The 27,974-nt window shown below is 43.3% G+C and overlaps 1 protein-coding gene and 1 long non-coding RNA gene across 2 annotated transcripts; both read left to right on the top strand.

Annotated features, from left to right (window-relative positions):
- LOC120732832 (insulin receptor substrate 2-B) lies at positions 1-27,880 on the top strand. The gene is made up of 2 exons (XM_040030716.1): positions 1-4,796; positions 22,122-27,880. The coding sequence occupies exons 1-2, from the start codon at positions 578-580 to the stop codon at positions 22,124-22,126; spliced, it is 4,224 nt and encodes a 1,407-aa protein (XP_039886650.1). The 5' UTR covers positions 1-577; the 3' UTR covers positions 22,127-27,880.
- Positions 7,541-13,959, top strand: LOC120732894. The gene is made up of 2 exons (XR_005695707.1): positions 7,541-9,489; positions 10,806-13,959. It is a non-coding gene; the product is annotated as an uncharacterized LOC120732894 (long non-coding RNA).
- Positions 27,881-27,974: the final 94 nt, after the last annotated feature.

Genomic DNA, 27,974 nt, shown 5'->3' with positions numbered 1-27,974 from the left:
ATTTTGAAAACTTCAGTAAACTCCACGCTACGCGATTTGCCAAAGTTATTGACGCAAAGCTCCAATATCACGCACTGATTGGTTTCGACTTCTGTCAACGGCTGACAGTCAAAGTGACAGACCAATCAGAGCCCGTCTCTGCCCCTTTGTTCCTCCCGTTCGCTCGGTGACGCAGGGGGTCATGTGTTGTTTGTGCTGTGGCCCGTAGAGATGTGTACAAGAGGAGAAGGGAAAGCAGTGCTAACCGAGCTAGCTGGATCCTCCCGATTATAGAAACACGGCTGAACGTGGTCATGTTGCACGCGGTGGGCTTTATTTCGTGAAAAAAAAAATAAAAAGCAAAGCTCACGCTGGAGTACCTGCCTCGCTGCTGAGAGGGCAAAAGGGACTATTTTCTTCAGACGGAACAGCAAAGCCGGTTTGTGAGTGCTGCAAATCTGAGCCGTGTGTGTGTGTGTGTTTGTGAGTCAGTTAGCTGGCCTAGCCGGACTCAGGAGCTCGTCTCCCAAAACAAGAATGGGGTCTAGGTCCGCTCGGATTAGCTTGCTAGTAAAGTGACCTTTGATTGTGTTCTCTGATGGCAAATTTCACGAACTATCAGGAAGGCAAGGCAGCGATGTTGATGGTGGAGACACAGCAGAGGGACGTGGGGACGAAACCTGCGGCCGCCACCGCTGCAGCCGCAAACGGAGACGGCTCGGTCGGGGAACCCCCTTCCCCGTTAATTAATGTCGGCGGAGGAGCCGGAGGTGGTGGTGGTGGTGGAGGAGGAGGCTCTCGTTTCCACCATTTACCTCCGTCAAACCACTTCAACCTTAGCCACCACCAGCCGCCAAAGGATCAACAGCAGCACCATCACTGTCAGCAGCAGCAGCAGCATCTTTCTGGGGAAAACATCGCAGAGTCTCCGGGCAGGAAAGCCACCGCCGCCTCCTCCTCCTCGCCTTTCAGCCAGGTACACACCGCCGAGGACCCCGCCGCTGGCAACAGCCATGTATACGCAGCTGTGAACGTCGTAAACACCTCAGACGTGGTGGATGATATACGAAAGTGTGGCTATTTAAGAAAGCAAAAGCATGGACACAAGAGGTTTTTCGTGCTGAGGGCTGCCAGCCACCTCGGCCCCAGCCGCCTGGAGTACTACGACAGCGAGAAGAAATTCAGGAACAGCCTGCGCTCTGCTGCTGCCGCCGCGGCAGCGTCCTCCGCCTCCGCCTCCAGCAGTGGTGGAGCCGTCCTCCCTTCTCCTCCCAAAAGAGTGATTTACCTCTACCAGTGCTTCACCGTGAACAAAAGGGCGGATTCCAAAAACAAACACCTCATTGCCCTTTACACCAAGGATGAGTACTTTGCCATTGTGGCTGAGAATGAGCAGGAGCAGGAGGACTGGTATGTGGCTATCAGTGAGCTGATGAGCGAGGGCAAAAAAGGACACTTAGACTCTGATGATTTAGATGATGGATATGGTACGGTCACCCCTGGTACTGTGTTTAAAGAGGTGTGGCAGGTGAATGTAAAACCCAAAGGACTGGGTCAAACCAAAAACCTCACAGGTGTTTACCGGCTATGCCTCTCTACCAAAACCATTCACCTCGTTAAGTTGAACTCTGAGACGCCCTGTGTCAACTTGCAGCTGATGAACATCAGGCGCTGCGGACATTCGGAAAGCTTCTTTTTCATCGAGGTGGGCCGCTCCTCCTCCATCGGGCCTGGGGAGATATGGATGCAGGTGGACGACTCTGTTGTGGCCCAGAACATGCATGAGACCATCCTGGAAACGATGAAAGCGCTGAAAGCGTTTGCGGAGTTTCGGCCGAGGAGTAAGAGTCAGTCGTCGGGCTCCAATCACATGCCTTTTATCACGACGCGGCGCCACCTGGGCAACCTTCCGCCGAGTCAGACTGGGCTGCAGCGACGGTCGAGGACAGAGTCCGTGGTTGGGACGCCGCCGTCGACTAAAAGCAACATGGCTAGTGGCTATCGCTTTCGGACATCCAGTGAGGGCGAGGGCACAATGAACCGGCCGTTCCGCTCTGCCACTGGAAGTTTGGTTCACCTAAACACTGCGAGGGCCCATCACGGTCGTCAGGATATGGGCAGCGGTGGCGGCGGCAGCAGTGGGAGCGGCGTCGCCACAGGAAACGCTGGTACAAGCACTGGCAGCGGACGCTATGTCAGAGCTATCCCAGGGGCAACATCCACCTATCATGCCCGCTCTGCCTCGTTGCCAGTCTCCCATTTTCCCTCCACCACTAGCCCCGTGAGCGTCTCCTCCAGCAGCGGCCACGGCTCCGTCTCCGACACGCTCACCCGCCCATCGAGCGCCTCAATATGCGGCTCCCCGTCAGACGGTGGCTTCAACTCGTCAGATGAGTACGGCTCCAGCCCAGGTGACTTCCGTTACTTCCGGGTGCGGAGCAACACACCAGACTCTCTTGGCAACACCCCACCAATCAGAGAAGAGAACTGTTTAAATGATTACATGGCCATGGGCTGGAACCGGGAGGTCTTTGGCACCAATGCGGGCTCCGGAAACAACAGCGGAGCTGACACGCCGCGGGATGAGAGCACGTCAACGACAGAGGATGAGCGCTTTTCTTCATCATCACTGAGGAGGAGGACGCACTCTTTTACCAGACCGACTGGTGGCGCGACCGGAGTGGCAGTCTATCAGAAAATGACACAGACTAACTTCTCACTGGATGAGGGATCGGATGTGGTGTTGCCATTTGGCAGCGGCCTGCTCCGTGGGGGGCCGTCGTCCTCCTCTTCCTCACTGCGCTCTGACTACAGCTCCTGCTCCGAACACAGCCAGCAGAGCCGTCCCTCCACACTCTCCCGAACAGAGGCCGGTTCCGAGCGCCCTCCCCTCTCCTCCTCCGCCAAGGAAGACAGCGGCTATATGCCTATGATGTGTGGCGTGGCGGTGTCGCCGAGGGACACTCCCCCTGACTACATGCCTATGCAACCCAGCTCTTACTCCCACCACATCTCCCATTCTCCTCAGTTTCACAGTCCAGCTTTAGCTACACGCTCAGCCCACCATCATCACCCCCAGCTCCAATCCCAATCCTCCACCGATTCCCACGGCTACATGATGATGCTCCCGGGGGGCAGTTGCAGCTCCCCTTCCCCAGTGCAGGCCTCTCCCAGCCCTCACAGCAGCTCCAGCCTCATTGGGGCGTGTGCAAGCGACAGCATTGCAGAAAGACCCGAGAATGGGGAATATATGGACATGTCGTACAGTAGTGGTGGGGGGCGCAAGGTCACAAATGAAGGGAGCAGCAGATATTATACAACTGGCACACCTGAGAACACCCCAAAGCCTTACAGCCCTTATTTCTCTCTCCCTCGCTCCTATAAGGCCCCCAGCAGAGAAAGGGAAGAGAAAGATAAAGAGTATGGGGAGTACGTTCCTATGAGCTCTCCTGCTAAACCAGTCTACTCATCAGTCGCCACATCTTCAGTGTCAACACCAGAAAAGAGGGGTGGGGGAGGTAGTAGCACCTCCACTCCCTCTCACCCACCTCCGCCTTATGGCGCTCACCATACGACTGCAGCAATGGCTGACAGGCGTATTGTGAGGCCCAACCGCCTCCCTTTAGGCCGAAGAAGTTTCCACGGACCGCTGCGAATTAGTGAGCCTTCAACAGCATCTGCAGGCACCTTGACTTCAGTCCCTGCCACTGGCAGCTCCTCTGAAGGGCCTTCCAGTCCTGGAGAGTATATTAATATAGAGTTCGGTGATCACTACCCTCTCCAGCAAGAGCCACCCGCCTACCCTCACTCTGCCCAAGACGAAGCGCCTTCCCTGGGATCCGGTGACCACTGTCGCTCCCCTCCTCAGGATTACATGAGTGTGGAGGTAGGGGCGGACCAGCAGGATAGTTCTGGTTGCCTGGGCAAAAACCAGTCACCCAGACCGAGCCTAGTTGCCCCATGGAACCCACCCAGCTATATCCGACCACTGGCTAGCAATCCCGGGGCGGTGGCCTCCCCTGGAGTGCAGGTCGGAGGTCACTGGAGGCCAGTTGGGGACGACTACACAGACATGACGTTTAACCTCAGCAGAGGTGACGGGACGCAAACGAGCCCTACAGCCATGCTGCAGCATCTCTGTGTGATAGAGGGGCGTTACGGCCACCCTCCCCACACCACCTCCTCATCCATTTCTCCCCCCCTGCCCCCGACGAGCCCAGATAGGACGCCAACGCAGCCGATGGAGCCCAAGGTGGTTCGAGCTGATCCCCAGGGCAGAAGAAGACACAGCTCAGAGACATTCTCCTCCACCTCTTCCTCTAATTCAACGCCTCCTAGTGGAGGTCTTGGCTCCTTGGCCACACACCCCACCCTTGCTAACCCCTTGGCCCCCAACGGATCTTATGTAACGGAGGGACAGGCGTCTAGATGGGCCAGCTCGGCGTCTTTTGACAGTGTGTGGATGTCTGTGGAGGGTCTGGGTGACTCTCCAGCTCACCACGCCCCGGCAAGAACCACAGAAACGGGCACGGCCTCCAGGACTTCAGCAGCATCCTCCTCCTCTTCCACGGGGCCCGGAGCCGGCAGAATGTGCAGGAACATGTCAGTTGGCTATCAAAACGGCCTCAACTACATCGCCTTGGAGCTGAGGGAGGATGGGAGTAATACGGGAGCTGTGACGTCGGGAGCAGGTAGCAGCAGTGGGAGCACGGCATCGGTGGTGGCGGCTGCAGGGGGGACGGTGCCTCTGCCAGAGAACGGAGCCTACGCCAGTATAGACTTCACCAAATCAGACGGCGTCACTGCAACAACCAAGGGTGAGTCAGCATAAGTGATGATTTTGTGTTAGTGTTATAGATACTAATTTTTGTTCTGCACATGCTCACTTTCTTTCCTGGAGTTTATGTAGCAGCCAGCCCTGTGTGTGTGGAAAAACACAGTGTCTGGCTTTGTGTGTGTGTCTGTGAGTGATCTTTCATGTGTGAGTAAAAGTGTATTTTTTTTCATCTTCTTTTTTCCCCCCTCTCACTGAAATCCAAAATAACCGTTGAGTGCTGGATGCTATTATTAGCTGCATTGTATCAATTTGCAGCTCCTCCAGTGAATCTATTTTGAATCAAGTCTCTGTGATCTTGACAAGGCAGCGTTCACACGCTCTGAGTCTTTTGAAGGCATCTGCCCAGGGAGCTGAAGCCTAGGCTATAACAGTGCTCGTACAGGAAGTGGCACCAATAGGCAGTTCATCTTGAGGTCTGCGCACGCTGTGTGCAAACACACTGGTAGACGATTAGCTTGCTGAATGAACGGAGGGTTTATCTGAGGTCAAGTGTGGTTTGAATCACCCCAAAAATGCCTCAGACTTCCTGTCTTTGTAGCTTGGTGGTGGTGGGTGTGTGTGTGTGTGTGTGTGTGTGTGTGTGTCTCTGCCTGTCTGTGCACGTGCCGCTGTTTTCTTTGTGTCAGCATGTATGCAGAGTGTACTAATGTGTGGGTGTATAAACTCTTTTGTCTGCTGGAAGGCTGTCACATGAGAAGCTTTTCAACATCTATGAAAAATTATTTTTATTTATACTAAACACGAAGGAATCCAGTGCCAACAGGAACACTCAGTGTGGCAGCACAATGCACTTAATACCTTTTTTTTATAGTCTAGTAAGCTGGCAGTCACTCGGTGAAACATGTTTTTACTAGGGATGTTCCTGGCAAATGATTGTTTAAAATTACAGGAAAAATAATCACTAGATTACTTGATGTGAGAAAGCACTAAAAATTGAGTAGAATTTAATAGTTGAGGTTAAACATTGTCTGTAAAAACATTCTGTTTATATTCTATTTAAACAGGCTGTTCCTGCACGGTCGTCTTAAAGCCAGCTGCACAGAGACCTGTGGTGTTGGCTCAGGTCAAAGCTTGTTTAAGTGAAAATCAGCTTGCAGTTTGTCTGCCTCAGTGATGGGTTTGTTATAAGAACACCCACAGCACCTTTTAGCATTTCATTTAAGTGATTGACCCTAGGAGTAACTGACTTTCTTTCCAAAGTAACTTAAAGTGTCTGCAAAATCACACAATGGGTTTTTTTTTTTTTTTTTTTTTTTTTTTTTTTTTTTTTTTTTGGTAGTAGCTTTGATTTATTTATTATTTTATTAACCTTGGATAAAGTTTTGTCTCATAAAATTGCCCTTTTTTGGTATAAGGTTTCCAGTGTTATCCTCTAAAATTTGCCTATTTTTGGTAATAAATGTCAAGGTTTTATTCTTGTCAGTTTAACTGTAAGTTTATCTTCTTTTTTTCCTCATATTTCTTTTTAGAAATGTCTTTTTCTTGTTCATTTTCAAGTTTTGTTTTTTTTTCCTCATCAAATCAATCAGTTGTTTCCTCATCAATTTTTTTTCTTACCTTTTGCAAGTTTTTTTTTCCCAGATATTCAGATATTTTTTTTTATGTATTTTCTAATTTTATTTATTTATTTATTTATTTTTAGTAAATTTGGCTTCTTTTTCCTTATAGTTACAAGTTGTTGTTGTTGTTGTTGTTTTTTTTTTTTTTTTTGTTGGTTTTTTTTTGTCTTTAATTTCCCATTCTTTTTGTAAATATATTTGCCTCTGTTTGTAATCAGTTTGCATCTTATTATGTACATTTTGGAAATTGTGCAAGTTTCATTACATAAAATTTCATTTTTTTTAAACATAAATTTGACAGTTTTATTCTTGTCAATTTAAAAAAATTACCTCCTGTAAATATTAATAATAAATAGTAATAATAATGGTATAATATTAAAGTTAATTTCTTTTTTTCTTCATTTTTTGCTCAATTAGTCGTTTTTGAGTATTTTTTTCCTTTTTTTTCCTTTTTTTTTTTTTTTTTTTTGGCTCATTTCATCTAATAATATTGCCTTTTTTGACATAAATTTCCCAGTTTTTATTCTCTTACATTTGCCTGTTTTGGTTAAAACAAATCTGACAGTTTTATTCCTGTCAGTTTGACAATAAATATTAGAGCAGGGTGATATGACCAAAAATATTTATCACGATGTAATTTGAAAATTTGCAATAACGATATAACTGACGATATAATTGACACTAGACAAAATACTTTTCAACTCCTCAACTTTATTAGTGAAAAAAACCCCATCAATGTATTTTCACTTAAACAAGCAGCTTTTTTTATGTGCGTTAAAGTTATATAAAAACGTAACAGTGCAAATTCCTTGCTGACAGTTTAACCAAAAGGCATTTCCAGTGGAAACTGGCCGACATATCCTCAGCATAACCATGTATAATATCCACAAAACTTAAAGAGGTTATACACACACACAATACGGTAATATTATGTTGAAGCACAGTACGTATCACTCCGCGAGGCTCCTGCCTACGATAGCCGTAATGCTCCGACAATCCATCAAGCGGTGCGGCTTCGTAGCTTAGCAAAGTCGTACTAAAACATTTGACAGATTTTTGAGCGCCGTGTACATAAAATCGTTTCGAGGTCAGTAAACACAACCAGAATTCATACATAAGGCACACGGGATTTTAAGGGGCTCTGTCGATTTTCAGAAAAATCAAAGGATTGATTTAAGTGTGCCGTATTTTCCAAACAACACGGTAATAACGACGGCCCGCTAGCATGCGCTACCAAAAATAGTGCTTTGTTGTGTATTTATGTTTCATAAAGTCTGTAACTAACCATAAGTGAAAGTAGTAAACAGAAAAGGGAGAAGCCAAAGCTTGGTCACTGATTTACAGGTTTAAAAAGCTGCTTGGGGTATATTACTGCTGACCCTCTGCTGTTACCTACTTTAGCTCTGCTGCTGTTGACTGGTGTGCTGTGTGGTGAAGTAAACGTGGAACATCAAACTGCATTATCATTGATACCTGATCCAGCTTTTCAGCCAAGATCAGATCAGTTGTGAATATCTTTGTTTCCTGCTGTGGTTCCTGTTAAAAGTCTGTGAAGGTTCTCAGTTATCCAGGTCATCGTAGACCAAGGAAGTCCTCAGACATCCTGTTTAAAAGTTGATTAGCAGTAATATTAAGTAATGATTCAGCTCATATTCGTTAAGTCTTTATGTTTTCCATATTTACAGCTCTTTGTGAAGTAGCTCCAGTAGGTGTAGGTGAACATCCGCAGAAGAAAGGTTTTAGATGAGAATGCTTAGCAGGGGATTTCAGGATGATGGGTTGAGTTTGTGTGAGAAAACATTTGACACTTAGAGCACAAAGTTAGGCTATGTCTGTAAATGAGGATCTCCCTTTTCTCCCTTTTTCTTTCCTCTTCTCTTTTAATTCAGTTTTTTGCACCCACTTCCTCCCACAATCACCTCCTTTTTTTTCTTCTTTTTTTTTTTTTTTTTTTTCCTAAGAGCGTGAGTCAGGACTCTATGAGAGCGCCGCCTGATTCATTTGTTTATCGTCGTTGTGTGTGTGTGGTTATTCACTGCTGAATCTGTGTTCGCCGACACGGGAGATCAACTGACACTCAAACCCGTCCTATTTGAGTTTGTCCGTCTGTCTGTGTGTGCCGTGTTTTCAGCTGCTGCCAGCAGGTTCATTAATCAATAGTGTGTGTGTGTGTGTGTGTGTGTGTGTTAGTTCATGCAGTTCAAGGTAACAATCGGAAATGTTAATCCCTGACACACAGTCTTGTGTATTGGCTTGTTTACAGTCTGTGCTGGGCATCTAGGTAGGTGCGCGTGTGCTTGTAAGCGCTGAGTCATTGCAGGCAGCTTTTGATGTGGTGGTGTAATTGCAGCAGCGGCATGTCAAGACACACAGCAGGGCTGAGGGGAAGCGCATCATCATCACTCAGGAATGCGCTTCCCCTCAGTTGTGGTGTTGCGCGGATAGAGGCACACCTGGATCCTTGACCCAGAGGAGGAGCAGGAGGTGGAGAATCAGGCTGGGTTCTTATCCAGCTGGTGAGGAAGTCTTGCATGCGTCTGTGAAATGTTGCTATAAATATTTCAAATTAGGCGTGTTTAGATCAGCTGGGGTAAAGGAAAATCTGCAGGAAATAACGCTTAAGTTGGGAAATCTGTTAATAATTTTCTCTAATTGTTTTGTCCACAAATTCACATTTAGCAGCACCAAAGTCATCGCATTTTCGATGCTGGAACTCAAATATGCTGCTTTTTTTCTTTTTTTTTTTTTTGTTTAAATCAAAAGTGGTTCACCAGAGGCTCTGCAGCATCTCAACTTCATATAGGTTTCATTGTCTGTCACAGGCCTGTGGTGAGGCAAGATCTGAAGCACAGAGCCTTCTCGGTAATGAAGGTAGTTAACCTTATACTCACGTCAGCATAGCAACAAATGATGCACACCTAATCTGCTCATCACCTACAGTCACCAATCAATCAGATCTTTGAAAAAAAAATTATTCCATTGATAGGAAAAGGTAGTGGGATGGTCTTTAGAGACCAGTAGGAAGTTTCTCTTTCCTTGGTGAGCATCAATAAAGAAAAGTAGTGATTTAATCTTTAGTTGCTCTCACTAAAACTGTCTAATGCACATCTGAATGTTAACCACTTTTTTTTTGTCCCCGGTACTGGGGGTAAAAAGGAGGAGATCACATTTAATCGGTTATAACACGGGGTGAGAAATATAAGTCCAGACATGTGTGGTATCCACAGAAACCTCTGAATCTCAGCTAAAATGTCATATAAACCATTTCTACAACCACCAAAAGCATTGAAAACAAGCCATGACTAAACGAGCAGTTATGTAAATGCGCAGAAGAACGCTAAACAAACGAAACCGAACCAGACTCCAGACTTCATGTAACCGGCTAAAGATGGGCTGGTTAGCTTCCAGGGCTATCACTGACTCCAAACACCAAGTTTCACCACGATCAGACCAAAATTCACTGAATGAGCCGCAAAAGAAGACCACAAAAACACACAGCGGCACAAATGCGCCAAGACAGAAATTGGCTTACCGTCCCGATTTCCTCCGTTATTTTCGCTGATAGCCACGTGATTATCAGTAGTTACCACGCCTCCCTAGCCGCATCAGAGCCGTTTTCAGTCAACAACCTCCATTTTAGACCCACCTACAGACACGTGAGTGGACAGACTCCACATGCAGCAAATTTGGGCCCACGTGGGTTTTGGCATTGCAACGTCTGATTGGTTGAAGTGACGTGAACGTGGCATCGTTACTTTGATTCTGTTGGCTAAAATGATTAAAAAGAGGTGTCGATCATGCAAATTGACCAAAAGAAACCAAAGTTACAGCCCCTCAGAGTTTAAAGGGCCAGAGGCCAATTAAACGCTCCATGCGCACTGCAGAAAAGGGCCATTACCATGTAAATGTGTGGTTAATTCTTCAAAAATATATTTAAAAAAAAAAAAAAAAAAAGCATTTTTAGGCCTGTTAATAAAATTAATTTCTGCTCTTTAATACCTAAAAAATTCAACTGGCATGGTGTCCAGTTGTGTGCCAAAATTGGACATTTTTGTACAACACAGATGCACAGATGATGTTTATGTTGGTTACTGAATTTCTGGAATCAAATGTGAACTAAGGCATATTTTTAAAAGGGTTATATGCTAAAAATTAGAAAAAAAATTAGGCAAGGATAAAATCTACTTACTTTTTCTGTGTTCCAGTCTCAGTAACTTTGACACAGTAATATCTGCTTCAATATTTACACCTCTGATGAAACCTCACAAGTGTTAGCTTTATTTTGATACCAAGATTGTAAGGACAGAGTTTGTAATTGCAGAGAAATAATCAATTAAATTTGGGCATTACATTTTTGAGCAGAAAGCTCAGAAACCCCGTTGGGGACACAAAAAAAAAAAGAAAAAAGAAACCCCGTTGGGGCTTAAGAGGTTAATGTAATCAAATAACAGCTGTAATCCATCAGATTCTCCTATGTCTTATTGATAGAGGTGCATTTTGACTGGCTTTCCTTCCTTCCTTCAAATTGGCAACACTTTATTATAACTTCCAGCCTAAAGCCCACTCACATAGGCCAACTGATTGGTCAACGACCTCATCAATTCAAGCCCCAAACCCTTGCAACCTCAAACAACTGCTGAACATCTAAAACTCAAATGTTCATTTACTTGGTGTTGGTGTTAGGGAGTCCACATCTGTACCTAGCAACTGGTGGTCGCCTGGGGATTGCTGACTGGTTCTAGGCCTTGGTGATTGGGGCTTTACTGACCAAAGCTATTGGAGTGCATACACTATAAGAGTCCTCTTACTTTAGCCACTATTCACATTTTTCGAACATAGTTTTCTTTTCTTGCTTTGTAAAATCAGCTGCCCAATGCTCAATGTTTCCGATCGGTCATATATCACCAGCACCTCCCCGCTTCATGTAGACGAACTGCTAGCCTAGATTGAAGCCTTGATTGATTTATTGACGCTGACTGCTGATGTTGGGGTAAAGCTGCGTGTCGCTTTCTTCCAGGCTCCAGTTGCTTGGGCAACCCTCTAATGTATTTACTATGAAGTCATATGTCAGTCAACAGTGTTCTTCACCCTCATCAGTACTCTCATTCTTCAATTGCTCACCTGGGCTCGCCTGTCTACTTCCTGTCACCAGCAGTTGTTTCTCCTGTACTTGCTCGAAGTCGCATTCACTTTTCTGAATTTGAATGCAGCTTTATTTTAGCCCGATCAGGAAAAAGATGGTATGAAAAAGGATATGTTCAGTTTTCTTCGTAGTACAGCCCCAGGTCCTCCCTATGGTGGGAAACAGTAGCTGGTTGGTGGCTTCATTGCTCTGTTTTCAAAGGGAAAAGGTAAAAAAACAACAACAGGCACCTGCGTTCAGTAACAGCAAGGCTTTTGTTACTGAAAAAAGGGTTAAATAATCAAGATTTTGTGGTTATGATTTTTCCGCCAAAACTGAGCAGCAGTATTACTGGGGATTTATGCGTCTGTGTTAACTCTAAGCTGTAGGTATGTCATAACCGCTGACCCCTCTAAAACCTTACGCGTAAACTCACGTACACCTGCCTGCACTTTAGTTCCACCTCGGGCAGTTTAGACATGCCAGCCTACATTAAAAGCCAACATCGATTTATTATTGTGCAACGAGAACCTCAGACAGACCATAGAAACTAAACCAAGCTGTCTCTAACCCTGAGGAAGTTTTAGTTGTTTGATTGATTGATAATACTTTATTCATCCCCGAGGGAAATTGGGTTTTAATCGGTCTTAAATTTCTTTAAATTTTTATATATATCATTTTTTTTCTGATATGCATCATATTCAAATCTTTAAATGCTGTGAAAGTTGGGTCAGGAGAGAGAGATGTGCCCTTAAACCTGTCAGAAGTGACTTTTAGATGTCTGTGACAGCAGTGGGAAGCTGCCCTTTTCTCCTTCTCCTTGCTCTCGCCTCCCAGCCAAGTGCCGATGAGGTGGTAAAGGGCTGGACAGAGTGCGAGGCAGAGTTATCGGACGGAAAGGGAGAGTAAGATGCCCTTTTCCTCTCTCGTTCCCACCTCCACGACTGTGCCCTTCTATATTTACAGGTCTATTTCCAGACTGACATGAATTTATGGGCCGGTATGAGGCTCTGCTCGTAACAGGACCCCCCCAACTTCTCTTTTACTGTGTGTTGCAGGCAGAGGTCTCTCTGCATCCTAAATGGCCAGACATGTATTCCCACAGATGTTAGAATTATTAGCCATCAGGCGTGCACACAAGGCAATTTTGATTTTAAGCTGCCATTGTGACTGTCATAGGAAAGTATTTGTGGCTCTCTGAGAGCCCCCTGAGGCTGGACTCTTTGCTCTTTATGCCTGTTTTAGTATACATTCGGCAAATAAATAACCTTAAAATAACGTGTGCCGTTTGATGAGCTCCGTAATTCACAGGACTGACATGATAGATGTGCTTTGAGCATGGGTGGCCTGCATTAAGAGGCTTGGGAACATAAAGCTGGCAGTGTTGTTGAGAAACAGGGAAGTGGACCTCAAACTTTGGGCAAATGACTGCTTGGAGAGCTCCCATTGATCAATAAAGTCTTTAAATATGGGGTTTTAGCAAATGTTATGAGAGTTTAGGTAAAAATGAAATTCAATAGTAAATCACCTGAAAGTTAACAAGAAAGAGAGAGATATGTGAACTGAGCTAGAGAACCTGGTGTGTGATGAATTTAGGCTCTTAATGGAGGTGGGGATGAAAGACAGAACAAGGTCATCATTTTTGCAAACCAAAATCTTATCTCAGCTGGCCTGTTTTAATAGTTGTTGAAAGCCAAGTTGTAATTTAAATAAAATTTCAAGTAATCACACAGGCCCTACTTATAATTTTCTATCAGTACAAGTTCAGCTATGAGTCAAAATCTTGGCTCTTTATGATGTCAGTGAGAGCAAGGGTGTCATCTCAGGACTGAGCAATACAGGTGAAGAGACTGGTCTCTGAATAGTTGGGGAGTGGTTGCTGGGTGAAACTGACCTGCACCAGAAAGCTCCCTGCAGATGTCTGGATGCATCCTCAATCATCCAGGTCAGAAAATCCCAGAAAGTTTGTTCTGTTCCAAGTATTGACGAAATGATTTTTCCCCAAAGAAAAGACTTTGAGATTTTCTTGTGAACACTTTGGTCACTAGCAGGTTACCATGGAAGATGCTAACTTGTCTGCAAACACTTACCAGCTCGAGCTTGTCGAGCGGCAGTGAAGCATGACAACGTGTCATGCAGAACGGGGAACGTTCATCTCCACAGTAAAAGTTGTGCGCTACTGCTGAAGCCAACAACTTTCAAAAGCCGCAGCTTTTACTTTGAAGGCAAAAGGCCTCAGTTTCTGGTTTGTGTCACATTCTTCAGATTACCTACCACTTAGCAAGTAGTTGCAGAGTGTTTGCAGACAAGTTGGCTTTTTCCATGCAACTACAGGTGACTGTGGCATCTAGAGACAAAGACACATTATGAGAGCACCTGTCTGCTGGTCAGACCTCTGAACACCAATCAGGGGAAAGCGAGCTAAAATTACTCATTTCAAACAGTGGATAAACCCAAAGCCTGCAATAAAAGAGAAAAAAGGATTATTTTGAACTTGTAAACACAAAAAGCTACTCCAGTAGAGTTCAGGAATAAATATAGGGAGTGGAAATTAATAAATTAACTTCACAACATTGAAGATTTGAAAGACGTGGTTCTCGGAGCTTTAAATATCAGTTTAGAACAGCTCTTTGTTTGGTCCCTACAGAGAAAAATGGTTACTAGCCATTTTCTAAGCAAAACACAATCCAAATGTGCTCTTGAATTAGCATCTGAAATATGCTTCTATCTTATGTGACATGAAGGAGAATATCTTTTCGACATTTGGCTTCAAGAAAATATTTTTGCACATCTGAGAAACAGTTAATTGAGAACATTTTCAAATCTGTCTTTAATGAAAGCTGCAGCACAGCTTGACAGAAGCCTAATCAAATGTTATTTCCATCTTGTCTACTTCGGTTTTGTTCCTATGTTTTGCATGCTGCAAGCAGCTGTTGCAACTCGTCAAAGCTGGAAACTGGGTTTTTTTGGGGGGTTTTTTTGTTTTTTTTTTGGTGGGGGGGGGGTAGGTTAAAATTATTTATAAAGTGGCGATTATTAATGAAGTTGTGAATCATGCAGTATAAATAAAGTCGCAGGCAGTAATTAAGCTTCACAAGACCAACGAGCTGCAGTGCTTACTCAAGTGGAAATGTGTCTCGTCAGTAATAAATGGACCTAAACATCGTGAGTCTTTAACTGGGCCTGCACATAGATTTCGTAGGTGGTCTCAGACTTTAATCATCGGGGTTCCTGAGGCTCTCGCACTTAGAGAAAAGCTGCAGTTTTCTCTTCTGTCTTTGCAGTGTTTTTGTCTACTTCACCGCCTCCTGCAGACACACGGTAGTGATAAAGCATGATTTTACTGGAATACCCTTGGACTGGCTGGAATGTGAGGTTAGATAGCTTTATTAGTCAAAGTCTGAATGTGTGCGCAAACGTGCATTTAAGAGGAACCCCGAGTGCGTCAAAGTTTGTTTTACATTCATTCTGTTTAGTTCAAAGTTTACTGAAAGCTTAAAAGCGACTTTAAGAGTTTTAGATAATGCGAAGGACATTTTAGTTTTATTATTGAGTTAGACGGACAACAATTTTCGGTCTAGTTTGTCTTTGAATGGGTTTGTCTGTCTGATGTGATCATCCATCTGTTTAGTAATGTCCTGTTATGAAGCCTCTAGTTTTCAACATTGCCATCTTGGTGTTTGGAAACTGGATGTGTTGAATGAGGGGCGGGGTCTGACTGCAAAACCACACACTCATTCGGTAATGACTTGTGATTGGCATGTGCTGATGAGCATGTCCCGGTTTGTTCTTCTTTCTGATTCTTTTTGAATTTTGACGGTAATTTAAAAAAATGAGCTTCAGGTTTTGTTAAATATGACCTTAAACTAGCAAATAAGCCCATAAACTCATCACTGAAATATTTACTGAGGTCGCAGAGTGAGGGCCATTGAGAGCTATTATCCCATAGGCTTACAGATCTCAATAGTGAGAGGTGAACCACTGAGGCGGGCAGGCAAAGTACTGCAAACCCCAAATACCACAGCTAACGACTTCCAGCCATCTTCGCATTTATATGGTTAATGATAGCGCTGTATAATAATAAATTTGTATACATTTTGTAGTGTAGAAATGCTACAGTGCTTTTTTTCTGACTGCAGATGCCACTCTTGTGGTTTCTGAAGTTTTGCATTCACGAAATGACCTGATAAGCACAGGTTTAAACATTTCCACAGAAACGGCGACCTTAACCAGAGGCGTTACGCTCTCAAGTTAGGATTGTGGGTAGAGTCTTTCTTCTTTCAGATGCTCCCTTTAGGGGTCATCACAGTGTCACGTCCTCCTTCACTACCTCATCTGAGCTCTTCCTCTTTCTTCAACATCCTTTGGCCAATATGTCTACCATCCGTCCTCTGTACAAGCCCAAACTGTCTCAACCTCACCTCTCCAGCTGTCCCACTCATGTACTCATTTCTAATCCCGTCCATCCTGGTGACTCCCAAGGAAAATCTGAGCACCTTCAGCTCTGCATCCTTTCTCCAAACTAAAACATCGGAGCAGGTCTCACTAGTAGTTCTAGTAGGAACAAGTTAAGTTCATAAAGTCTGTCGTAGCTCACAGCCAGTCTGCTTTAGATGGTTTCAGCATTATGGCTTATAATCCACATCTCTATGGAAAATATGAAGGTGGTTTCTACTCCTGGAATCTAGCTGTTGACCTCTATAGTCTTTTTAGTCTAGTGGCCAAAATAAAATACAGTTTTAAGTCGCTTTTGCGTTGGCTTGACTTTTCAAACTAAGAAGATATATCCTTTCATACTTCCTATTGTTGGCCCTGTGTCACAGTTGCACTTTTATGTGAAAATGTCCTTTATCGCAGTTGGACCAAGTTGCGGACATCGAGGGTTAGTAAAGTCTGATCGATGGGCACACTGTAGAACAGGATGACCCCTTACAGTTTGACCGTTTGCATTGTTGATGCTGATATTTGCCTCAAGTACAGCTCTTCTTTGTCTTCCGTGCAGCTGCTGTGGTAAGGGTGGGGGTAGAGACGGGGGAAAAGAACAGAACAAGAACCAAACTGGACACACAAAAGTGAAGTGAAGTGCGTCTTTTCGTTCCTCGATCTGCACTTGAAAGGCCGCCGGTCCAGCTGTCGCGCAAGCCCATGTCAGGTCAACACGTTACGCTGGCTGTTCACTCCCATGATGCCTTTCATCTCTTGTCCCAGCTGGGTGAATGGGGTTTGGGGACAGAGAGAGACACGAGCTGAGGGTCAGCGAGGGCAGAGGGAACGAGACAGAGGGCGGCGGATCTGAGCACCTGCGTGTGTTGCAACAACACAACAATCTGTTAGCTAATGCAGGTGTTTTTATGACCTGATTTTGCCCCGAAAGTGTGGGTACGTGTGTGTATGTGTGTGTTTAAGCAAGGTCAGCTCGGGTCAGTTGGGCTCGTGTCCTAAGAGTGTTGTTTTGATCAAAGTCCACGCCTGGACTGCAGAGAAACCCAGAGACCTCAGACTTTCTCTCTCTGTCTGTCTCTTGCTCTCACACACACCCACATTCAGATTCAGCCTTGCGTTGACCATAATTAAGTACAGTATTGCCAAAGCTTGTTGTATGTAGTGTTAAGTATAATGATTCAGAAAGTTAAAAGAAAAGATACAAATCCACATAACTGTGCTGTTCACCAATGGTGGCTGAAGCTTGTTTTCCTCATCTCTCCATGCATGCTATTTTTTTTTCTTTGTTTAAAAAAAAAAAAAAAAAAAAAAAAATCATCTCTGATTATACTCCTCTAATTCCTGGACAATTTGAACGCACATTTGCTACAAACACAAATGAGAAGCAGTCAGAACTCACAGGTTTCAAAATGTTAAGAATTTCAGGAAGGAATGAAACAATCAGCAGTTCAATAAAGGAAATATTTGTGAGTATTAGTCATTCAATGGAGAGAATAGAATAGAATTCAACTTTATTGTCATTGCACATGCACAGGTACAGGGCAACGAAATGCAGTTTGCATCCATCCAGAAGTGCTTTAGCCATGATATAGATATATTACAATATACATTAGCAATAATATAGATATGTGAGTATATTACAGAAATGGGTCTATTATGGTATGTTATAATGTACACGGTATGAAGTATGTTGTGAATATTCTATAACTATAAGTATATACAGGCTGTAGTGAGTACAAGCTATGTACAGGCTATAAATATGAAAAACTATACAGAATATGAAATAAATAACTTTACAGAATCTGAGATATACAGCTATACAGAAATGGGAACTATGCAAGTTGTAAACAGTTGTAGGGTTAAAGATTATCGAATGTACAGAATGATTATTTACACAGAGCTATACAGTAGTGCAGTTAAGATAAGTGAGGGTGTAGATAGTTTCTACAGAGGCTATATAAAGTGCTAGTGGTTGTGAGTGGTGTTCAGTCCATGTTATTATTGTGTGTTTGAGGGTACGGTTGTCCATTGTGGGTGTGTGTATGTTCAGTCCATGAGTTTAACGTGGGTCAGATGTCAGGAGGCAGAGTTCAGGAGTCTGACAGCTGTGGGGAAGAAGCTGTTCCGGTGAGTGCTGGCAGGATACTATTAATTACCGTAGGACTCTTGAACACGGTTTGTACCTATGCAAACACTGGAAACGGCATCTCACCTGTACAACTTCTAACACCAAATAACCAAACTTATTTTAAATATTCAGTTTTATCTTTATTCTAAACTATCCACTACGTGTTGTTCGTTGCCTTGGTGTTAGCTATTCATTCGGACAAAGGATTTTGAAAGACCCACAGTGCTTATATGATTACTAAAAATGTGACACATATTTTTGGAGGCTGCTGTCACTAGGCGAAATCAGTCACACAGACGGGTGCTATACAAAAAAACTCTTTCTGACTGCTTTGATCGCTAGCAGATTGCCACAGTCGCCTGTGGTTTACACTAAAGACACTAGCTTGTCTACAAAAATATTAACTCTCTGAGCTGTAGTTTATCACTGCTTGGAGAGTAGTTTGCAAATGTTGCACAAAAGTCTTCCATATAAACTACAGGCAGGTTTTCAGGCAGCACCTCTTTGTGACGAGTTTAATGTTGGCAACCTCCAGCAACCACACACCAACTGGTTGCATAATATACACACAACCAGTGGCTGCCAGGCAGCTGTCAGCTGTTCTTTAGGCTTTTGTGACTAAGGTGTTATTTGGCAAAGATGTTTAAAACCCTCCGATATTGGAGCGATAACCCCAACAATCAGGTGACACCCTTATGAGCAAATACATGACAACCCCATGCACAACCAGGCTCAGAGAGGGGCAGCTATACGCTTAATCAAAAGGCAAGTTTTTAATTTAGTCTTAAAAATAGACGGTCTCCCAGTCTAATGTAGGAGCTGGTTCCATAGGAGAGAGGCAGGAATCACCAGACACCTCACCATACGATGTTATTACAATGCTTGACTCACGATACAATTTTTTTGCGGCCTTGAATGTTTTGCAACATGTTGAGTATTGTAATAACATATTGTATATTTTGATTTATCACCTTTTTTCAAAGTTAGAGTCGCAAAGTGAGATTGTGGAGGATACCTACACCATCACTAAAACCTGCCATAAATGTCACCATCAGACAGTTTCAACAACTTCAGTCTCAACAGGGTCGAGCTGGCAGTTGCATGCAGTCTGTTTGAATTAGTGTGATTTTTGATGATTTGTCACAGTTGTTGCAGTAAATTCACATTTGACTATTACATGTGTTCTCAGCAAACCTTCCTGTTCTCCAGGAATACAGCCAGTTAAGTGGAGTCCTCTCGACTTGTGCATGAGATAAGCCCTCTTGTTCGTAGTATTCCCAGAATATTTACATTTTTTTTTTAATAGAATATGAAAATTTAGTGTCCCTGTATTGCTACAATAGAGCAAAATATCACAATACTATGCTGTATCGAACCTGCCCACCTCTCAACCCGACCCACTCCTGTTGAAAGCTGGCTCTGCCTGCCATTGTATGTTTAGAAATGTGAGAGTAAGTAAGCCTGCAGTCTGAGAGCAAAGTGCTCTGTTAGGGTAATTTGATACTAAAATATATATCAGATATGAAGGGGCCTGATCATTGAGGACTTGGTGTGTAAGGAGGAGGATTTTAAATTTGATTCTGGATCTAACAGGCGCCAGTTAAGAAAAAGTCCTGTCAGTTCTCTCACTGCAGTGTTTTAGATCAGCCGAAGGCTTTTCAGGGAGCTTAAAGACGGCCTTGTTCATAGCAGAATTCCAGGGTGTGCTACACCTTTTGTTTTTTTGGTTGTAATTTGGTTGCATCAGGTTGTTGTTTCTTCTCTTCTTATCCGTGTATCCCTGCCTTTCCATCAGTCCATCCCTCCCTCCCTCCCCATGGCTAGCAAACAGAGGGGCAGCATTCCAGCAGTGCCCCCTGTCAAAGCATCTGTATTGTGGCATGCTGCTCACATTGTTGTGTCAGACAAAGGCTCGCTCTCAGTGGAATAACCCAGCTGGACGGCGGCCATCGCCACGGGTCATTCGGGGCCGCTGGGCCGCACCACAACAACCGACCTGACAGCCCGACCCAGCAATGATAGCAGGGCAGGAAACAAACATTTTTATTTGTGAGCGAGTGTGTGTGTGTGAGCGTGTGTGTGTGTGTGTTTGCTGGCAGCGAGCAGAATCCAAAGTTCACCGGCCACGCACACTTATTACCAGACAAACAGATTTTATTATACAACGAGGAGTTCAAGCCAAGCCCCCCCCCCTCCTCCGACAGAGATGTCTCACATCTGTGCTGCTTCTCTCAGGCGGTGATCTGTGACTGTGCAACTGCTGTAGTTCTACTTTCTTCTTCTGTGATTGTAAACCTGCGGCTTGTGTCATTAATCGTGCCCTTTTTAAGATTACCAAACTGTTGGGCAACCTCTAAGCATGGTGATAACCATTCCTGAGCTGGCAGAAGAGGGTCGAGTGTTTTTGCAACCCCTGCAGTGTCTTCCAGCGCACGACCCCTCAGAAGCCACCAGAACCCCCACCTTTTCAGGATTTGGAGAAATGTTTGGGGGGGCTGAGCCCAAAGCCAGACAGGGTCTGGTTCCAGTCAAAATTGGCACCACAAGCCTTCAAAATGTCCAAAAAGATCATATCGACAGCCCCCCCTTCCAATCAGTGAACCACACACATTCCTGTTTCTGTGTGTGTGCTGTGATAATGTGTAATAGTTTTTCTATTAGCCAGTGGTCTCATTATAATTGTTCTCATTTTCCAGCTTGCTTTTTTTGTTTGTACAAACAGCAGTGAAAATGCTTGTGACGCGTTAAAGTTTTTTTTTTTTTTTTTTTTTTAAGTGCTTCCTGTCTTTTGCTTAACCGTCTGGAGTCAAGTGTGCAACTGGCTGATTTTACCACAAACATTTTTAACGAATCACTTTTATCATTTAAAATGCAAATACAAGATGTACATTTCTAAACTTTGTGTACACACAGGACACATCACAGGGCTTACAGCTGGCATTTTAAAATTGTTTATCATAACTCTGGTTTTACTTGTCTTTACTCAGCCTGTCAACACAATTTAAAAAACGGAATTTATTCGCGAGCCAGCGGTCATGTGATTTGGTCGCGGCAGCACGTGTGTCAACACTACAAGGTTAAACAAAAGTTCCACATCCAGAGATACTCACTTCAATATATGACAGCATTTCCTCACACAATAAACTTTTACTCGGGAAGTATAGCCAGGGAATTTAACAGTTGCCAAAGTATGGCAGGGAAAACCACCCTGGCTCTTGTTTTGAAAGTCTAGTGTTTTCTTATGGGCTGATTTGCCGGGCAGGCTGCTGTTGTGGCGGTCCACGGGACGTACCTCTTCTGCACAGCAGCTTCTCATTCTGCTCTGGATCCTCTGCGAGCTGCAGGTCTAGAACTTGTTTATGTGGAGCTATCCCAAACTCGCTGAGGGCTCCAACCTGCAATTCAGTCCTCCATGGAGAGGCAGCTGAAAAGTCACAAAGTATTTTGCATATTAGATACTTAGAGAGGAGAAAGTTACAATTAATAATTACAGCAAACGTCCTTTTGCCTCTTCTAGGTGGAGCTTACTTTCAGTTGTGTAGAGACAGAAAGGAAAGTCGTTCCTCTTGTTGTTCAGCTGCTCCCGCACACAAGAAAACCTTTACTATAAGAAGAAGGAACAAGTCAGTCAAATAATAAGTAAAAAATATATGAATTAATACCAATTACAAGTATCTGGCACTGATACTGTCATGTTTTCCTGACCTAACTAGTTACCCCGGTGCCCATTCTTAAGTAAACCTGTGTTGTTGTGTCTTACTGACACTCCACACCTCACAGGTTTATGCCTTTAACGACGCGTAATCTCAACCTATTTGTTCACTTGGAGGCTGATGATAGCTTCATGTAAATTCTTGAAGCTGTTGGTTTTTGTCTTGATTTTTTGAAAAGGAAAAAAAAATACATTCTTCCCAAACTCCCAAACAGATTGTTCTTTTTTGTATTTGGCTGCCTGTGGTCAGTGTCATGTTGTCGCTAGTTTGTTGTTTTTGTGTTTGTCTTCATGTTTTCACTAACGCGCTTTTTTTTTCCCCCCCTCTCTCTGTGTCTCAGACTGAGCGACGGAGGTTCATCGCACGCCGCAGCCCCGCCCTCCTCTTCATCCTCATCTCTCTGCTCGCGGCACTTGACTCAGCCTGTGACCTTTGGCCTCCAACGCCAGTGCCCTCTGACCTTCACTGAGACTGAGAAGCTGCTCCCTTCTGATCGCAGACAAAATGTCAAAAACAAACACAAAAAACCGCTTGCAGTTTTTAAAAAAAGTGTTTTTCATTTTTTGTTTTTCCTCTGTTTTATATGCATATCGTCCCTTTTCTTTTTCTTCGTCTTCTTTTTTATTTTTTTTTAAATTAACAAATAATCCTCCCTCTCTTGACCGACGCTGCCAGCGTGCGCTGCTTCCCCGCCCCCTCTCAGAGACAGTTGGGCTCGTACTTATTCAACAAACAGAGGGTGAACTTTGGCTGAGGGGCGTCCTTGCATCTGCACAGAGCCTTTTTATCAGATGGTTCTGCTTCTCCATATAGTATTAAAAAAGAAAAAAGGGAAAATGAAATTCAAAGGCATTACGGCACAGACTTGGATTTTTTTTTATGTTGATTTGAATTTAAATAGTCATCATTTATTATTATTATTACTATTATTATTCTAATTTCTTTAACCCCTTGTGTAATCCATCCTGAATGCCGTATAGTTATTACATATTGGATAAAGTGTTTATTTTTTTAATTCCTTAACCCCCTTTAATGGTACAAGCTCGCGGCTGGGCCCGTTTCAGTTTCAGAGTGGCATTGTACGAGTATCGCGTTTGATCCCAGGTACGACGCAGTACCGGCACCCTTTGGATCATCATGTAGCAGGGCGCTTGCGCCTCAGCGACACGTTAGCACCCATTGCCTGAGCGGGCCTGCTCTAAAGGGCTAAAATCAGCTGCAGTACTGCGCCAGTGTGGGTTTGTCAGAGTACCAATGCAACCTTAAAGCATTACTCCTCATGTTATATAGTGCTGATTATTTATATGTTAATGCAGGTACAAATGTTTCGGTACATTTCACTTTGTTTGTTCTTCTGACTGATGGTACTCAGCAGGGCGGGGAATTGTTATGGCCACTGGTCGAACACTGCAAAGTTTTCGGTGTCATTTACAATCCACTCATTAGAAGTTTGATAATCTTAAAAGTGAAGCTACAGCTAGCAGTCGGTTAGCAAAGAGTAGCATAGAAAGTCAGAACAGGAGCCAAAAGGTGTTCAAAAGTAATTTTACACAAAGTCCAGTTAAAAGAAATTGTGTTCTGCTCAAACTTTAAATTTTAAACCCAATTTCTATCCATTTAATGCTGGCTAGGTGTTTAAATATTGCACTACAGAGCATAGAAAGTCACTAAAATAGCAGTTCTTTTGTTCTACTTGCACAAAAATGGAAATGTATATCACTAAAAGGCAAAAAAAAATACACCTAAAAATATAAAAGTATTGTTAATATGAGCAAGGCCATAAATAAAGATACAGAGATACAACAGTACATGCTATCTTGTTAAAGTGGGCCTGTTATGCTAATTTCTGTTTCAGTGTTTTGGTTAATTGGATTCTACTAGAGCCACTTAGCAATAATCCTTATTACATCATCCTGTTTGAAACAACCCATTTTAGCTCCCTTTAAACCAACTTTCTCCTGATTGATGCCCTTCAGCAGATAGACGGGACTCCTGTGCCTGAAATGACTGTATAAAAGATGTCTTCTCTTTGTGACATCAAAGAGAGCTAAAAGTAGAAAAAAGCCATTTTAGTTTGATTTAAGTAACTTCTGATTGGGTGCCCCTCTAATAAGTTTAAGAAGCAATTAAGTGGGGCTTTTGTCTGGTTTCCATGGCATCATGGAGAGCCAAAAGTAGGAAAAAAGTGTCTGAAACCAGGCGTTTGGAGCAGTCTGAAGCCTGAGCTTTTGACTTTCAAAGAGCTGCATACACACAGGATAGAAACCTTGTTCCATTTAAAATAAGCATTCGTCCTCATAACTGTGTGCATATGTGACAGAGAATAAGAGAAAGCATAACAGATCAACTTTGACACATTAAACCAAATTGTTAAAGCAGCTTTAGGCCATTATGTCATGACTGTTCCTTAAAGAATATATAATCGGTTTAAACACAGGCTTTATCTATGTGGATAGGTCTGCTACTTTTTTCGGGTCTTTATGCTAAGCTAAGCTAACCAGCTGCCTTCACAGATATCTGGGTGTTGTTAATGAACTCTCAGCAAGAAAATCTGATTATGTGGTTCAATCAGATTTTCGGCTGAAAATCTGATTGAACCACATAATGCCCGGCTGAAAAAAACAAAACGACAACAAAAAAACGGGTTTGTTGTTTTTGTTTGTTTGTTTTTTTTCTTCCCCGCCCTGCTGTTTCACTTGGTTCATCTTCCTCAGTTTTCTGCACAAATAACTGTTGAGTAGATCCAAGTAGTTGGTGTTTGTTTGTTTCATTCAGTTTTACCTCATGCGGTCCGTAGCACAGTTCAGATTAGCGAGGGAGAGTGGCGCCAAAGCAAACGCAGACAAACGCTGTGAAAGGTAAAAAGCACAAAGTACAGTATTGACACACTGAGATGCAAACACAGGAATAATGCGCACACACACACACACGAAATGCAAGTGAACCATTTACTGTACTTTGAGCAGTGGCATGTACATACACACGCAAACCCGTACGTCAATAAGACGCATATCTCGGTCATGTGCCCCCCTCCACACACATTCCCTCATATTGCATACAGGCACAGAGGAGTCATGCAGCCCTTTTTAGTCGAGGGTACCTCCTGCGCGTCTCCGTTTCGGCCCTTTGTGAGCGGCTCTTGATGACGTGCGGGATTTTTCTCGCACATATGAATGCCGGGGTGTTCGTCAGCGGCTCCGCGTGACGTAAAGAGGTTTCCAGTAACCGGAGCTCCAGCCCCAGGTGCAGCGCACTGGACATACTTGCCCTGTGACACCCCAACCCACACACACTTATAGTGGCGCACAAATTGCCTCCTCTTTTTGTTTTGGCACCTTCACACACTAATACGCGCGTATTTAGCATTTATAGTCGCGCTGCTCTCCCACGATGTGCTTAAACTCAAAGACTGACAGCTAGACTGGTCCACAGAATTTCAATGATTTCTTTCAGTATTTAATGCAATCATCCTGATTTTGTTTTGTTTTTTCTTCTTATGATTTTTTTCTTTTCTTTTTTGTTATCCCACCTTTCCTGATGTTTTGGAATTTGCTTGTTTAACGATGCGTCATCACTGTTATCCAAGCAGAGCCAGGAGCGAGGGAAGGCGTGTTTGACTTTGGTTTTGAAAGCAGCCTCGACAAGTTTAACTGAATAATCTTTGCTCCAATTTGCTCTCATTGTCCTGATACCTGATGCTGACTTGTAGCCGTTTGACCATGCAGACTGTGGAAGCTTCTTCTCAAAGATAAAAACCTGTGCAGGTCTGCTCCCATAAAAAAGCTGCTTGCTTTGTTCACTGAAGTTCTGAAGGGTTTTGTTTCTTAAGCCTTGTTGTAGTCGTCACTAATATCATTTTTTTTTTTTAATGCATTCTAGTTGATCTTCACTGAAGGAGTTGTGGTTAAACTTACTTTTCCTCTCATCTATTTAAATGCAGTGAAATTCTGAATGGATATCAGTGTTTAAAATAATTTAAGGTAATAGGGGTGTGCGAAAATATCAACGAATTTTAAATGATTTCTTTGCAAACAGGGATCAACACAGAAAAACGTGTTTCATTAAATGTAAACTTATTAGGCGATAGGTCTGGATCAGTTGGTACAGCTGGTGTAAAGCAGCATTACATCTCTCCTACTTCAAGCCTGTTTCTGCTACTTTCTGGCTGCATATCTTTTAGTCTATTAGAGTAGCTTAGCATGATTCACAGATCAAAATAACAAGCCTTGGTGGAGCCCCTAATTTTATCCACTGTCTGACACAACTAGCTTTTCTGTGATTGGCTGCCCATCGTGAGCAACTGGATAGGGCTTCTGGTCTGAGATGGCTGTATTGGGTTTCTCTACTCAGTGACATCACACAGACCCAAGACTAGAGACGCTGGTTTGCAACGGAGCGTTCCGAGCCGTGTGAAGCTTGCACTGATCTCAATATTTGGAAGTTTGTCGGTGTTCAGTACAAACGAGACAGAGGTCCACTTTAACACGCTCTTTCTGCTATGCTACGTTTCCATTTACACGCAGATAGAAGTGGCCAAAGATGAAGCGAGTCTTCCACAGTCTGCAAGGATCCTTCATAGCATAGAATCAGGAGGATTCAACTTCCCAACATCCTGCAATTAGCAAACGTGTCTCGATTAGCACAAACATTTAAAAAACCGTGGCCACGGTTTTCCCACCACCCCCGGCTCTGTTTTCAGACTCGTGCAATGATGATGACAGACCCCTGAAAATGAGCACGGTCGCTCCACAGCAGATCACATACGAAAATCCACAAAATGCTCTTCAGATATTATTTTTTTTTCTTTTTTAAACGTGACGTGTCTTATGTGAATTTAAGCGATTTTCTTCGCACCCCGACCTCCCCACCCCATCTTCTCTTTTTGAGTGAACAAAGAGTTAAATCAGTGGCCCGTTGAGACAAATGAGAATTTTTTTTTTTCCTTTTTGGTTGTTTATTTTTCTTTTTTGTGTACTTTGCTACAGCAATGTGTTGCTTTTGGGGTTTTCATGCTAAATGGTAGCGCTAGTTTTTTTTTCTTTCCCCCACATAATTTATTTGAAAATTGTAAACGTCAGATTTGATCCTGTTTATTTCTTTGTTATAACTGAATTCATTCACACAGAATCTGTGTTTATTTTGGCAACAATTCAACCTCAAAACTGTCCTGTTTTCATGTTTAGGGTGGAGAATTAAGAAAGAAATAAGACCTACATTATACATATATATCTATATATATAATCCTGACAGAGAAGACTTAGGGTACGGCATCATTATGCAAACTTCTGTTTTTCCTCTAATCCTTTGATTGATTTTATATTCTAGTTTACAGAGGGAAGAATTCATCTTATTCCTGGTTGTTTTGTCTCGTTGGAGAGGCTTCTCTGAATACAAAGCGACACAAGGATAGAGGTTTTTTGTTTTTTGTTAAGAGTACATAGGCATTTTTTGCAGTTATTTGTATAAAGAAATTGGTTACAACCTGCCTAATGTTTATTTTTTTGTAACTATATCACAGTTCTTTTGGGGGTTTTTTTGCTGCTGTGTAGTACAGTTATAACAATTGAAAATGCTGTCAGTGGCGAACTAAGAAGACGAAGGCGTGGGTCAGGAAAAATCCCACTCTCACCCCCGCTACCTGTGTTCTTATTTTATTTTTTCCAAGTTGAATGCTGTTGTTCATTAGCTTTACAGGAAAGAGTTCAAAAACAATACTGTGGAGGTGTGTATCCTTCGTACGTGCATTATTTTTCAGCGTCCTGTATGCGAAAGAGACGGGGGTGTGTGTGTGTGTGTGAAGAGAGCTTAAAATTTAGAGAGAAAGAGAGAACTGGTGGGAATCCTCCTTGTGTAAATAAGGAAAACTTGAGTTGTTGCTTTTTTTTTCATGTTATGATTGGTGCCTGGCAGGTGCCCCGCCCCCTCGCCCATTATTTTTTTTTAACTTCCTTTTCTCCTTGTCTCTTTTATTTCCTCGCAGAGAGAAAAGGGGGGTCGGAGGGGGTACACGGAGGCGATTTGAGCATCGGCATAGTGTTTATATTTATCAAAACTTTTTTGCTTTCGATAGAGCTATTGCAATAAAAATGTGTTCATGTAGCTGCCCTGGTCTCGGCCGTCTTCCTTCCTCTCTTTATTTCGTTTAAAAAATTTTTCCTCTGAGTGTTTCTTTGCAGATCTGTGTTTGTCTTAC

Source organism: Simochromis diagramma, unplaced genomic scaffold, assembly GCF_900408965.1.
Source record: "Simochromis diagramma unplaced genomic scaffold, fSimDia1.1 OVJJ01000382.1, whole genome shotgun sequence".
NCBI classification, from domain to species: Eukaryota; Metazoa; Chordata; class Actinopteri; order Cichliformes; family Cichlidae; genus Simochromis; species Simochromis diagramma.
This window is presented reverse-complemented; position numbering and strand designations above follow the sequence as displayed.